The following is a 15,232-nucleotide window of genomic DNA, read 5'->3' as shown; positions in this document are numbered from 1 at the left end:
CTTATGCTAGCCACATATTTTCTGTGAACAAACTGCTGTGTTCAGCACCTCAGCGAATGATTTTGTTCATTTGAAGCTCATCAGTTGGTGATTTTTTTTAATGATTGTCTAATTCAGACTTTCAAGCCTTAATACACTCCAAATTATGTTTGTAAAACTCTTTAGTATCATTTCAGTTTGTAACATGACTGTTAAAAGGCAGAGGGGTGCTAACGTTAGCCTATTCGTTGACCATTCAGAGAGTTTTCACTACATGTACACATCCTCTGTTCGCCATTTATTTTTGAAGGTCGAGTAAATGTTTGGCGTTTATAAATTTCCATATTCCCAGGTCCATTTAATGACTTTGTACGTTTGCATAAAGTATGAGCGCACGATTTATTTGCCTATGTGCGATGTCACAAAAATGCGCGCCAGCTAGCAACTGCTATTTGAAGAGCCTCGTGTGAAGGGGATTTGTTTTGTGTCGAGTCATCTCACTGAAAAATATGTCACATGGGTTCATCATTTCTTTGTGAATAGTTTTAGTTACGTTCTACAGAAAAATTGGTGAATGGGCAAAGGTATACTTAAGTGAAGGAGTCATCGTTAGCCATAGCTTGGAGTCAAAAGCACGATGGATTGATGTTTAAGATACCGTATGCTAGCGTCTGATAGCATGTGCGTGTTTGTGTGTCTCAGACCCCGTAAATTTGTTTTGGTCACGGTGCTTGAACACGCTGATTAATGCTCAGAGAGAGAGAGATGGCAGATGGAGCACGAGACAATGTGCGGCGAGAGCAGGAAGTCGAGGACGACGACAGGAAGCGGAGACGACATGAATATGAAGGCGGGCCTTGAAAGCGGGAAAACAACAATTGAGACCAGACACTTGACTGATTTCGGCAGACTTGTGTTTCGCATGTATACCGACTTCCTCCTGCTTAGCAAAAAAAAAAATGGTAGCTACAAGTTAAAGGCTCTCAATTATCCATAGATGTGAATATAAGTGTAAATTGTCGTTGGTCGACATTTACCTTGCGATCGGCTGCCGAGCGCTCCATGGTGTGCTTCGCTGGTGAACCCAAATGACTCGAGTAAAAAAAAAAACATGGCTTATTTTGGCGGGTAGCTTTCTAAAGGCTGTATGGTTTGCGCAGGAGAGCAAATTGGGAAGGAATGGTGTGTTTGCGTGTGAGAGAGGAGCGAGGCTGGTGTTAGAATTTAGGCAGATCAGTGGCACGGGCCCGGAAGATGAGAAAAGAGGATTTGGGCACAGCTGGATTATTTGAAGATGTGGTGAACACGGCGGAGGAAGACGAGCAGCAGGAGGCATTTTGTTTCATTTCCCTCTGGGGTGTTTTTTTCAGAGGCGTTTTCCCAATTAACAGAAAAATGCGCCAAGTGTTATTTGAGCGCTGGATGCTATTTGTTGACATCACATCGCAAATAAGATAAGCAGGAATGCTAACATTTTAGGGCGGCCCGGTAGTCCAGTGGTTAGCACGTCGGCTTTACAGTGCAGAGGTACCGGGTTCGATTCCAGCTCCGGCCTCCCTGTGTGGAGTTTGCATGTTCTCCCCGGGCCTGCGTGGGTTTTCTCCGGGTGCCCCCCTTGCACTTGCAATCCACATTCCAAAAACATGCGTGGCAGGCTGATTGGACGCTCTAAATTGTCCCTAGGTGTGAGTGTGAGTCCGAGTGCGAGTGGTTGTTCGTCTATGTGTGCCCTGCGATTGGCTGGCAACCGATTCAGGGTGTCCCCCGCCTACTGCCCGGAGACGGCTGGGATGGGCTCCAGCACCCCCCGCGACCCCTGTGAGGATCAAGCGGCTCGGAAGATGCTAACATTTTAGATTTCAAGGTTTGGCGACTCACGTTGAAAATACACAGAATCGTATCAGGCCTAATTTAAATGCATTAAAAATGTTATCAAATGCTATATATTGTCAATGCCTGGTTGTCTCATTTAGAAATGTTGAGCCACTCTCATTATTTATTATCTGATCCCAGTACACTCTCTATCAAATACTGGCAGGGCATGTTGATTGACAGCCAAAGCGCTGTCTTCGAAAAGGCAAAAATAAACACTCGAAGCTGCCGGGATGAAAAGTAAACCAGGACTCAGTGGAAACATGACATGTCTGCGGGGTTGCTGACGGGGATGGGTTTTTTTTTTCTTGGTTTTTGGGGGAAAGAAATTCCCATCTTGGAACGCCGCCATCAGCTCATCTCCGCTGTGCTCCGAGGCAAGTCTCGTCGATAGCGATCAGCTCTGGCTCATTTTTGCCCGTGATGAAGACTCCCGCAGACGTACGGTGTGCTGCTCCGCTCCGGTCTGAATTGTGTGGGTGCTTGCGGTCGTCCATTTTGAGTGTTTACCTGACTGCGGGGTGGCGTTTAGCCACCAATACCCCCAACTGGGTGACATCCGCCCTTGTCTGGAGTGGAAATTGTCACGTGCTTTGTGATGTTAATTCCACTCTTGTGTTGAGTGTCTGATGTTTGATTGGGAGGGCTTTGTTTGACTGGCGGCCATTAAAGCCATTAATGTTGCTTTGATGTCCCAAAAAAAAAAATTTGAACTGGAATGGCACTCAGCAAATTAATCTGGGTTGAAATGTGCTACTTTGGGCAACTTCTTTTGTGTGTGTGTGTGTGTGTTTGGCTACGATTTCCACATTCAAAGCATGCAGCAGTTATCTTCAAATGGCAAAGCAACACATGTTTTACTACATTTCTTAATCAGACATACAAGTAAACATTTTTAGGGGTGTTTTTTTTCTACCCTCTTTTTTTTTTGTCCAGCACATCAAATTGTCATAATATAATAAGAATGATAATAATAATGTAATATTGTGATATATTTAAAAGTATTCAGTCTTAGGTTTTAGCAAGAGGTGGATTTTTTTTTATATATAGGAAGTGGCAGCGCCCTCTGCTGGCTGTAGAGAGGTTGTGCTGTTAAATATACAGTAGACAACCCTTCCATTTTTGTCCCGCTATTGCGGATTTTTTTGGGGGGGGTTTAGTTAGTTTGACTGTTTGTTCTGCCTCCTGTTTGTTAAGTGTAATTCCACCATCAAACACTAGATGACAGCACACTATTTAGTTTGACTTGTTTAAATTTGAAAGAAGAAGAACAAAAACAGGAAGTGCTTCAGATCGGACTGGTTTTTGTGTCAGATTATTGGAAGATTCACACCCTCCGTAATCCTGCTTTTTACGCCGACAACAAGTGATGGCTTTTGGTTCATTTCATAACGTACATCTTTGGCCATGAATATTGACATATTACTGTAAACGTACTGTAAACTCAGTACACTCTTACGCTGTTTGTGCCATCGTTTTGTGTTGCCCTCTCTCAATATATTGTGTGTTTTTTTTAATGTATTGAAAGACACAAAAAAAATGTATTCTGTGAGTGCCATGAAATCATTCCGAGGGAGTTTTTGAATAAGACATTTCTATATTGCGAATTTCAACTGTATAAACTTGTATGTGACCATTACAAAGAAATTGCAATTAGAGGGGCTAAAAAATTAAAATGAATGGAAATTTCATACAATAAAAGAATCCCTCCCCTGCCGCCGCCACCCCCCCTCCCCCCAAAAAAATTTACAGACAAGTCAGAAAGCTGAAAGTGTAATAAAATCAAACACAGCCTAACGGTTAGGACAGGACGGACGATGACAAGTCACATAGCAGACGCGACAGACACCGATGAGATGAGACAGAAAAGAACATTAGCGAGTGAATGACGTTGAGGAGCGACGGAAGACGAGATAAAAGCCTTGCGATTAATTGACACGGAGAGTGACAGGCGCTCGCGGCAATGTAACACTAACACACATCGGGCAGAAACAGCCTGCAGCCTCTCCTCTTCTTCTTCTTGCCAAAAAACGCTAACGAGATGAACATTAGCATTTTTCTCCCAAAAAATGTGGAGGAGGGGGGAAGGGCGATCTCTCCTCTTGCAGGATCGGCAAATCCATCGCTGACGCTTTTTGGGGAAGGAGAGTGATGCTCATTACTGTCAGCACACCACGAACGCTGAGCCGGTCGCTCCCGGCAGGAGTTTTGTGCCTGCAGAGGCGCAACTCAAATGTCCAACTTTACCTTTTTTTATTTATTTTTTGCTGTCAGCTGGAGAACAAAAATAATCCGCACTTGAGTTTTCATTGGTAGAGTTTGGGGGGGGGGGGGGGGAGTAAATTTTTGAACTCCCAAGTAGCAAGTTTCCAGTTTCCTTGTCTACTTTTGTCCGAGTATCCTTGTGTCCTAGTAGACTTGTGTACTATTCCGTTTTGAGCGCTTTATTTTGAAGGGTCATATAAGATGAGTTTGAGATGATACTCCAACATTTTGGTTATCATTGTTTGGGGAACATTTTAGGCTTCAAACTATCAATATTTTGAAAATATGTGTTCATTCCTCTTGGTCGCTAACCCCGGCAAAACGCGGGAGTTCACTGGCTAATATTTTGTGTTGGCTCTAGTGCGAGTGTCAGTCGGAGATCGATGGAGGGGGGGTGGCTGAGGAGAGGACGAGGGTGTTGTGCGTGCGCGCACATGCTTGCGGGCGAGTGTGCTAAACATGCACTTCTTCAAGCCAGAGCCTTTGATCACAGTCATGCTGAGAGACGGGGATGATGAGAGACACGCTACCTGTTTCTTGCTCAATTCCCAAGTAAAGCTCGACTTTTTTTGGTTAGCATCTCTCAGTTTGGACCTCCAACGACTAATATCGTTCATTTGAAGCCCCAAGGTTTTGTGACCTTGGAGAAGAAGAAGCTTTGAGTACACGTTTACACCGTGTTAGCTTACCCGCGCTAGCCGGCAACTTTCTGTGAACAAACCGCTTCGATTCAGCGCCTCGGGGAATGATTTCGTTCGTTTGAAGCTCATCAGTTGGTGACCATTTTACAAGTAGCTTGGAATGAGCATTTGGCCCGGGTTAGCCTCTTATGCTAGCCTCCTATTTTCTATGAACAAACTGCTGTGTTCAGCGCCTCGGCGAATGGTTTTGTTCATTTGAAGCTCATCAGTTGGTGACCTTTTTACAAGTAGCTTGGAATGAACATTTGGCCCGTGTTAGCCTCTTATGCTAGCCACATATTTTCTGTGAACAAACTGCTGTGTTCAGCGCCTTGGCGAATGATTTTGTTCATTTGAAGCTCATCAGTTGGGGACCTTTTTACAAGTAGCTTGGAATGAACATTTGGCCCGTGTTAGCCTCTTATGCTAGCTTCCTATTTTCTGTGAACAAACTGCTGTGTTCAGCGCCTCGGCAAATGATTTTGTTCATTTGAAGCTCATCAGTTGGTGACCCTTTTACAAGTAGCTTGGAATGAACATTTGGCCTATGTTAGCATCTTATGCTAGCCTCCTATTTTCTGTGAATAAACTTCTGTGTTCAGCGCCTCGGCGAATGATTTTGTTCATTTGAAGCTCATCAGTTGGTGACCTTTTTACAAGTAGCTTGGAATGAACATTTGGCCCGTGTTAGCCTCTTATGCTAGCTTCCTATTTTCTGTGAACAAACTGCTGTGTTCAGCGCCTCGGCGAATGATTTTGTTCATTTGAAGCTCATCAGTTGGTGACCTTTTTACAAGTAGCTTTTGGAATGAACATTTGGCCCATGTTAGCCTCTTATGCTAGCCTCCTATTTTCTATGAACAAACTGCTGTGTTCAGCGCCTCGGCGAATGGTTTTGTTCATTTGAAGCTCATCAGTTGGTGACCTTTTTACAAGTAGCTTGGAATGAACATTTGGCCCGTGTTAGCCTCTTATGCTAGCTTCCTATTTTCTGTGAACAAACTGCTGTGTTCAGCGCCTCGGCGAATGATTTTGTTCATTTGAAGCTCATCAGTTGGTGACCTTTTTACAAGTAGCTTGGAATGAACATTTGGCCTATGTTAGCCTCTTATGCTAGCCTCCTATTTTCTGTGAATAAACTTCTGTGTTCAGCGCCTCGGCGAATGGTTTTGTTCATTTGAAGCTCATCAGTTGGTGACCATTTTACAAGAAGCTTGGAATGAACATTTGGCCCATGTTAGCCTCTTATGCTAGCTTCCTATTTTCTGTGAACAAACTGCTGTGTTCAGCGCTTCGGCGAATGATTTTGTTCATTTGAAGCTCATCAGTTGGTGACCTTTTTACAAGTAGCTTGGAATGAGCACGAGTCATTTGCTTTTTTGGGGCTATTTTATCAATATTATGAGTAGGCGTAGTTGTAGTATGGTATGAAATCAACTTTTGGTGTGTACTTATAGAAACGATTCTAAATACACTTTTTGGAAGCCTTCATTTATTTTTCTTATCGCGGTAACTTGGTGGCTTTTTGGGTGATTTGATTCATTCTTATTCTTAGTGGTCTCGCATCCAAAATGGTCGTATTTTATTCCAAATCACTTGAGACTGGCGCTAATGCCAGACTCCACTGCGCCGTGCGGTTAAGTGGCCGCGTACTCGCACACGTCACAATCAACAGGCGCAAACGGACACCGACGCAAATTGAAATGAACGGGGCGGGGGGAAAACGGACACCCGCGCGCACTCGCCGGCTTTATCCCATCTGCTCCCTTCTCGCATTGCACCCAATCTCATTATCCCGCCGCTCTCATCCTCTCTTCTTCTTCTATTGTCCCGCTCGCTTCTCCTTCCTTGCAGATTTCCCCTCAAGTACATTTAATGGCTTTTGATTGGGAGAGCCGAGAGAACCGAGCCCGGCTCCCGGCGGCCGGATCAATGCCTCCAAATGATCCGTCGCCGCGATCCCCTTATGACTCGCCCGGCGAGGCGTGAAGGCGCTCATTTCACATCCAACTCACTTCCACCATTCCCCCCCACACCCCCGGGAGAGCCGCGACCGTCGTTTCCTTCAAAGGATAATTTGTCCGAAAGCCCAATAAACAGACCTGGAATGTCTCCGTCGTAGCCGATCAATGGCTGTCAAAGACTTTTAAAAAAACTTTAAAAAAAAGGTCAATTTATTTTGAAAAGAACCTTCGCCAGTGTACTTGTTTACTCCGGTTTCTTCCCACATGCCACAACACATGTATGGTCGCTTAATTGAACAGTCGAAATTGTACCTTGGTGTGACTGTGATTGTGAAATGACATATTTCTATACCTCCCGTCGTCACGTCAGCCTCGACTCACCTCGCTTCCATTCCACATGCGAATCATCTCCAATAAAGCGTCGCTTTATTACAACCTGAACTGTGCAAACTTCTGCCGCCAGGGATCCTCATTGATTTTTATTTTTTTTTTTGTCTTCTAATCAAAAGCCTTCACCGGTGTGTTGGGCTGCTCTGGGGCTTTTTTTGTTTTTTTTGTTTTTGTTTTGTTTATAAGTGTTTATTGACGCAACACGGAGCTGCCAGTGGCATTTATAGTGGATTATAAACTCTGGGATGGTGTTCAGTTGCTTATCAAGGAAACAGCTAAAAAAAAAAAAAATTTAAAAAGTGTGTGTTTTGTAAGAATTTGTTTGAATTTTGGAATCAGTTTCACTCCGAAAAATATGATTCTACAGTGTGAACAGCAATGAGGACAAACTTGTTTGGGTGGTTACACAATAAGCAGCAAATAAATATTTGTCAAAGAATTATATCGGTTGTGGAAATATGACATATTCGACGTTAAAATTAAACGAGTCAAATGATAATAAAATGGAAAGTGCTAGTCACAATTTTTTTTTCTATCGAAGAGGATAGAAATTATTTGCTCCATTTTCCTGCTGCATAAATTACCCCCCCCCCCCCCCCCCACCCTCCAAATTGCTGAAGTGATCCTTTTTATAATAGGCCCGGTAGTCCAGTGGTTAGCACGTGGGCTTCACAGTGCAGAGGTACCGGGTTCGATTCCAGCTCCGGCCTCCCTGTGTGGAGTTTGTGCATGTTCTCCCCGGGCCTGCGTGGGTTTTCTCCGGGTGCTGCGGTTTCCTCCCACATTCCAAAACCATGCGTGGCAGGCTTATTGAACACTCTAAATTGTCCCTAGGTGTGAGGATGGATGGTTGTTCGTCTCTGTGTGCCCTGCGATTGGCTGGCAACCGATTCAGAGTGTCCCCCGCCTACTGCCCGAAGACAGCTGGGATGGGCTCCAGCACCCCCCGCGACCCTAGTGAGGATCAAGCGGCTCGGAAGATGAATGGATCCTTTTTATATCAGAGAATAAAATAAAAGTTGGAATTAAATTGTTACATAAATGCTAATTTTTTCTTCTTTCTACCTACATTCTTACCGCTGGAGGCTGTAAATTTCCCCAGTGTGGGACAAATAAAGGATATCTTATCTTATCTTATCTAACCTTGGACAATACAAAAAAACGGCTTAAAAAAAAGATGGAAAATGATCAAATAATAGTCACATCATTGATACGATGCCATCACAAAGTTAAAAATCAAATCAAATCCAAATGCAATCGCGATACACCTCATAAAATGTCGCAAAAAAAAAAAAATGTCGCCGATACGCAATAACCAGATAACCGCCATGTTGTGTGGCCACAGGTTCTGGCACGGGGAATACCGGGTGGCGGTGAACATCAACGACTACCTGGACATCTACTGCCCCTACTACGAGGGCCCGCCCAACCACGGCCGCATGGAGCGCTACATCCTCTTCATGGTCAACCAGGAGGGCTACGCTTCCTGTCAGCACCGGCTGCGCGGCTTCAAACGCTGGGAGTGCAACCGGCCCAGCGGCGCCGACGGGCCCCTCAGGTTCTCCGAGAAGTTCCAGCTCTTCACGCCCTTCTCGCTGGGTTTCGAGTTCAGGCCCGGACATGAGTACTACTACATCTGTACGTTGCTCGCCGTGCTCGTTTGTGTCGTGTCTTGTGTTTGGGTGCACTCTGGAAACTTGGTTATTTATTTCACCCTAAAAAATGGGTCAAATGAATAATCTACCCCCCCCAAAAAAGCACAGGGTGGTCCACAATTAGTTTTTCTCTCTTCATGTGACACCCCAACTTCTATTGGTGCGCGTGTGTGTGTGTGTGTGTACTGTGGCCAACAGAGGGATTTTTTTTCTCAGTAATGTAGTACAAGTGACGGCCCGGTAGTCCAGTGGTTAGCACGTCGGCTTCACAGTACTGAGGTACCGGGTTCGATTCCAGCTCCGGCCTCCCTGTGTGGAGTTTGCATGTTCTCCCCGGGCCTGCGTGGGTTTTCTCCGGGTGCTCCGGTTTCCTCCCACATTCCAAAAAACATGCATGGCAGGCTGATTGAACACTCTAAATTTTCCCTAGGTGTGAGTGTGAGTGTGGATGGTTGTTCGTCTATGTGTGCCCTGCGATTGGCTGGCAACCGATTCAGGGTGTCCCCCGCCTACTGCCCGGAGACAGCTGGGATTGCGTGGGTTTTCTCCGGGTGCTCCGGTTTCCTCCCACATTCCAAAAATATGCATGGCAGGCTGATTGAACACTCTAGATTGTCCCTAGGTGTGAGTGTGAGCGTGGATGGTTGTTCGTCTCTGTGTGCCCTGCGATTGGCTGGCAACCGATTCAGGGTGTCCCCCGCCTACTGCCCGGAGACAGCTGGGATAGGCTCCAGCAACCCCCCGCGACCCTAGTGAGGATCAAGCGGTTCGGAAAATGGATGGATGGATGGATGTAGTACAAGTTAGACAAATATGACAAAACTACAACAATAGATATGTGAGTCTAACTATGAAGAATTGGAGTACACATTTAAGGTGTCTGGAAGGATTTTATTGGAGAGCTGAAGTGAGACGGGTAAATCGCAGGCCACCGCAACCCATTTCACGAGCGATTGCGCAACCTGAGGTGAGGCTGGGCCGCCGGCTGCCTCACTTTGCGTCCCGGTCGTCAATTTCAACAGGAAATATGCTCATGAAGCCCTTTTGACGATATCATCTTGGACCTTGAGGGCCGCTATACTGTAAAGAACAGACCAGAGAATTCAAGTTGAAAAACTGACTCTTCATGAGGCTCCGCCTCCCCCCTGACAGCTTATCCCCGGTGTGCACATTATTCCTTTTGGCGCAGACATTTTGGTTGATCCACACTAGAAAAAATTGCTAGCGTGTTTGTTATGCACGCCCGCCGCTCTCCATGCATTTGTAAAAGATTATGTAAATATGCAATCAACACAAGCCACTCGGCACTCGCAGGACGTAAACACGGCCGCCATCTTTCGTTCCCTTGTCTGCTTTTCCTCAGTTTGTAATCATTTTCTTATTATCGCTGTTGATGCGCTTTAACAACAGAGGTGTTAGTGTCACAGATGGGGGGGGGGGGGGGGTCCCGCTCCCCCTTGCCCACCCTCCCCCGATCATCCACGCGGTCAATTGCAAATATGCTACTCGAAAATAGCAACACGAGGGGTGAGGACTTTTGATGGAGTCATTTCAAGACTTGTTTTAGAGGCGCGTAAACGGCTCTTGAAAAACGCCCGCCGAGCTTCTCTGATCATTCAAATGCACCGTCAAAGATTAAATTCACGCATCGATAAATTCAGGCAAATAATCCACGATGCTGAAACGGTCACACAAAAAATAAGATGATCATCATTTTAAAAATTGCAATTAAAGCGAGATGTAAACGATTTATTTTACTGTTCATTTCATTTTCATGTCATTCAACAAAAGACTAGAGGAAATTGGGACAGAGCCGTAAGAAATGAAAATGATGGCAAGAGCCGGGAAATAAAAGCAAATTGCCGAATAAATGTAAATTCAATCAAACTTGTACAAAAATTACAAATAATGTTGCTGCTGAAACATGAAATAAAATAAATGGCAATACTGGAAAATGCTGCAAAAAAAGTGTAGGCAAAATATCAAATGAAGATGTTTAATTGGATTAAATTGGCAAAATAAAATAATAATGACCAAATTTTTCACCCCCCCCCCAAAAAAAAAAATATATATATATATATATATAGACACGTTGTACAAATTAAAATCAAATCAAATTTCAAATTCAAGTAAATGTGAACAATGTAAAAATATAAAATCCCGTTTTGTGAATGAATGAACGGCATGTGTTGCAAAGACAACCACCTGATGCCCCCCCCCCCCCCCCCCCCTTGCACTTGCAATCCACACACACTCTTTTGTTTCCGATTGGCCTGGTGGGCCCCTTCGAGTTGTATAGTGGCCGACTTTGGTATTGTATTAACCACATCCCAGAGGGATTCGGGCATATTCCTAAAAAAAAAAAAAAAAAAGGGGGGGGGGGGAGTCAGTATGTGCGCAGGAGTAGTCGGGGAGTCGCGGTTGTCAAGTGATTGTGAGTGCGTGAAAGGCCGTGTCCATCATCTTGACAAGTAGACATGCACTTTGCTCTCTGACATGAGTGCTCTCTCTCACACACACACACACATGCACACACACACACACACACACACACACATGCACACACACACACACACACACACAGGTCTTTATTGATTTGCTACGGCAGCATTTTTCAGTGTGTGTGTGTATGTCTGTTGTATGTTCTGATGGGGAAAAAAACTACATTGATTTTTTTTTTTCCCAGTGATTCATGACCAGGTGCCTCGATCAAGTGTGTGTGTGTGTGTGTGTGTGTGTGTGTGTTCATCATGTGGCTGACACGTTGACAGGTTAGATAGGCCCCTCCCCGCCTCTGTTCTCTCAGCTGCCGTCTGATGAGGCTGAGTGACTCTCAATGGGATTTCAGGACACGTCGATTGTGGATGTGCTGGGAAAGCGAAGCAGCGGCAGGGACTGATAAAAGACTTTCAAGAAGAAATGCGCAAAACACAATCAAAGTACAATTTGTCGATGTCTTGAGGCGTTTATCGGTAGTGTCGCGATAAAAAGGTATTCAGTGAATGTTAGTCGTCAAAAATACGGAATGATGAATGAACAATTCGCGTGATTTACAGTAAACTCAGGTTCCGGGTTTACAGTTGCGCTATTTTGTGGATTTTTTTTTTCAATTTATAACTCTATTTTGCCGTGCATTTATTTGGGGTGTAATTGCGCTGTTGACCACTAGAGGGTGGTACACTACTTAGTGTAAAAGAACAAAAACACAAAGTATTTCAGCTCCGCCCATTGACTTTGATCATGAATTAAGACTGCCGCTAGCGAGAAGTGAATCCGTCGGCAGCCATTTTACGTTGCCACTCACTAAGCGTGCTTCACATGAATGCTTTGAATTCGCCGCTGCGTTTCCGTTATTTTTCGTCTCTGCGATGAAAATGCCACAGTGTGCCAGTGAAGAGGCATTCGGCCGCTTCGGCGCCGGGTGCTCGATGCTAAAGATGTGAAATAAGCGCTTGGATTTGCGCAGATTTTCCATCTTTATTCTGCGACGGAGTCGCTTCAGGTGGATGGCAGAGACGGGGACCGAGCGGAATGCGTGTGAATGCGCCGTTGTGTTTAATCTTCGTGAGCGTCATCATTAAAGTCTTGGCTAATGACTGCGCGAGCGTCCAATGAAGACAAATGGCTGAGTGCTGATTGACTCTTCTTGATGTATGGCCGAACTTAATGAGGCGATGTGTCAAATGGTAGAATCGTTGAGCTTGCTTATGTCATCAGTCATTTATGGGGGGGGGGGGGGGGGGAATTGACAGTAATGTTGTTTTCAATGTGGGCAAAAAAAATGGCTGAATCACCTTTAGATGAGGAGAAAAATTACCCCTACCCATTCTTCAAAATTAACAGGAAGTCAGCCATTTTGGATGAATGCCAAGGCTCGTATATGTATATATATATTGTATTTTTTTTTTTAATCCCAGTTTCACCAAATGACATGAAATTTGGTGGACATGTCTATCAGATCAAGACTCATGAAAAACTCTCAAGAACCCACCCCAAAATTGGTACAGGAAGTCAACCATATGAATTCCAAGCAGCCATGTTGGACAAAATCCACTGCTTGTTCTTGGTGAAATTCTACTGCTGAATTCTCCCAAAATTAGGCCCGACTGGAAGCTGGTATCCTTGACAGATGGGTGACACTAAATTGGCAGACTTTTTTGCCAACCCATTCTAAAGTTCGCACAAAAAAGTCTCAATCACTCACTCGCGTAATTGAACAGGAAGTCAGCCATTTTGGATGAATGCCAAGGCTCGTATATGTATATTGTTTTTTTTTTATCCAAGTTTCACCAAATGACATGAAATTTGGTGGACATGTCTATCAGATCAAGACTCATGAAAAACTTTCAAGAACCCACCCCAAAATTTGTACAGGAAGTCAACCATATGAATTCCAAGCAGCCATGTTGGACAAAATCCACTGCTTGTTCTTGGTGAAATTCTACTGCTGAATTCTCCCAAAATTAGGCCCGACTGGAAGCTGGTATCCTTGACAGATGGGTGACACTAAATTGGCAGACCTTTTTGCCACCCCATTCTAAAGTTCGCACAAAAAAGTCTCAAGCACTCACTCACGTAATTGAACAGGAAGTTGGGCGTTTTGGTATGAATCTTGGATCAATCCCAGGTCCCTCGCATTTTTTGGGCAGGTCTCTGGTAATTTCCGCATGGCATCCAAATTGTCCATCATTTTGAGGATTCTTTCAGTAATCACTCTTTTGCAATCCCTTTGCAGCATCTCCTCATCCCAACCACGTGGGCCGAGCGTGTCTAAAGCTGAAGGTGTATGTCAGACCTCCTGGTAAGTCGAGATACGCACTCACACCCGCGCACATGCACACGAAGCCCAGATTGGCTATCAGGGAGAAATTAAAGGGGCGTGAGAGGTCTGATTGAATGGCACGGCACGGCTCAAAGGCTGCGCTCCAATTTGCAGAAAAGCCACACCAAGCTTTCGCACAGGGGCAGGCAACCTATGGCAACCATGGGCTGTATTTAGCCCCGGGTGAGTGTTTGGTGTCGTTTACCATGCAATTCTTCACACCCAAAAAAAAGGAAGGCGGGGGCGGGGGGGGGGGGGGGGGGTTCGAGGGAAAATTGAGTAAAATTGACACCTTCTGGTCCTGCAAAACCATGAAATTGTTGGACTTTTAGGGACAGGAAAGTCATAGCTGAGATTGTACATCGAGGCGCCATGCTGGGTGCTGAACTTGAATTTCTCGATGCAATTATAACAGTAAGCAAAAGCGCAATCGAACTGTAATTCATTGCAGACCCCCGCCCCCACCACCCCAACGTGTCTCCCGTCTTGTCTTCTATTACGGACGCTGGTGGGGGAAAAAAAAAAAAAACGATAGAGCAATGCGGTGAATGTAGGTCAGATGGCAGGAAGCTGTTATGCAACTCTTATTTTGAAGGTCTACCAGTGAGGCAGATGTGAAGGAGAGCTCGAAAAGCAACATCGAACGTTCCTAGTAACTTGTCTCCCTTGATGGTGACGCACTTTGAAGATGTTAAGGGGAGGAAAGATGGGGGGGTTGACGGGGGTGGGAGGGGGGCACATGAGCCAGCTTTCCAAGCTTTGGATGGTTACCCTTCCTCCCAAATTACTGAAACAACATCACTTCCGTTGCTTTCATTCTGGAACCCTTCTCGTGTGTGAAGAACTGACACGGTGAATTTACAAGTGGGTTGTGTGTGTGTGTGTGTGTGTGGGTCGGCGCTCTGCTCCAGATTCGGCGAGTCTCTGTGATTAAACTGTAATTAGGTTGGTTAAACCCCCCCTGCAGAGCTCCGCTGCCGTCGCTTCCTCCCACCTCTGTCGTCTTCTTGCTACGCTTTGCCTCTCCAGTTGCAGGCAAAGAGTTGCAAGTCGTGCTCTCCCTTTTGGCTCCTCGCCTTTTCACTGAGCGATTCGGTTCGGTTTGGAACTGCCATAACTCCTGAGCAGGCACAGGTAGGAGGTATGGCGAAAGCTGCATCAGCTCCAGTACGCACAAAGTGACATGCTAGCACAACCAAAAGTCAATCGTCAAACATGTTACAATGGAAGAATGGCCTCCATATTTTTTTTTTCTGTTAAACCCGACTCAAACAATTGGCGGAAGCACACAATTATTTCCACCTATCGGCATATTTTTATTTTTTTGCTCTTTCTGAGATGCCCTAAGATGCCACCCCGAACGTCTTGCTCCTCAGAAGCGGTCATGTTAGCAAGCATTAGCTATCAGCTGATAGCCGACATGCTAGCACAACCAAAAGTCAATCGTCAAACATGTTACAATGGAAGAATGGCCTCCATATTTTTTTCTGTTAAACCCGACTCAAATAATTGGCGGAAGCACACAATTATTTCCACCTATCGGCATATTTTTATTTTATTTTTTTTTTGCTCTTTCTGAGATGCCCTAAGATGCCACCCTGAACG

At 45.1% G+C, this 15,232-nt stretch overlaps 1 protein-coding gene across 3 annotated transcripts in view; it reads left to right on the top strand.

The window, feature by feature from the left end:
• The window catches only part of efna2a (ephrin-A2a), a 120,926-nt gene that overhangs the window by 102,500 nt on the left and 3,194 nt on the right, over positions 1 to 15,232 (top strand). For 2 of the 3 annotated variants that reach the window (XM_052085608.1, XM_052085607.1), the window contains 2 exons: positions 8,496 to 8,788; positions 13,541 to 13,606. In XM_052085608.1, coding sequence (XP_051941568.1) covers positions 8,496 to 8,788; positions 13,541 to 13,606 — 359 coding nt within the window. Of the gene's footprint in view, positions 1 to 8,495; positions 8,789 to 13,540; positions 13,607 to 14,538; positions 14,976 to 15,232 lie in introns of those variants that run through there. The other variant, XM_052085609.1, reaches the window with a different exon arrangement.

The sequence above is a fragment of the Hippocampus zosterae genome, chromosome 14, assembly GCF_025434085.1.
Source record: "Hippocampus zosterae strain Florida chromosome 14, ASM2543408v3, whole genome shotgun sequence".
In the NCBI taxonomy this organism is placed as follows: domain Eukaryota; kingdom Metazoa; phylum Chordata; class Actinopteri; order Syngnathiformes; family Syngnathidae; genus Hippocampus; species Hippocampus zosterae.
This window is presented reverse-complemented; position numbering and strand designations above follow the sequence as displayed.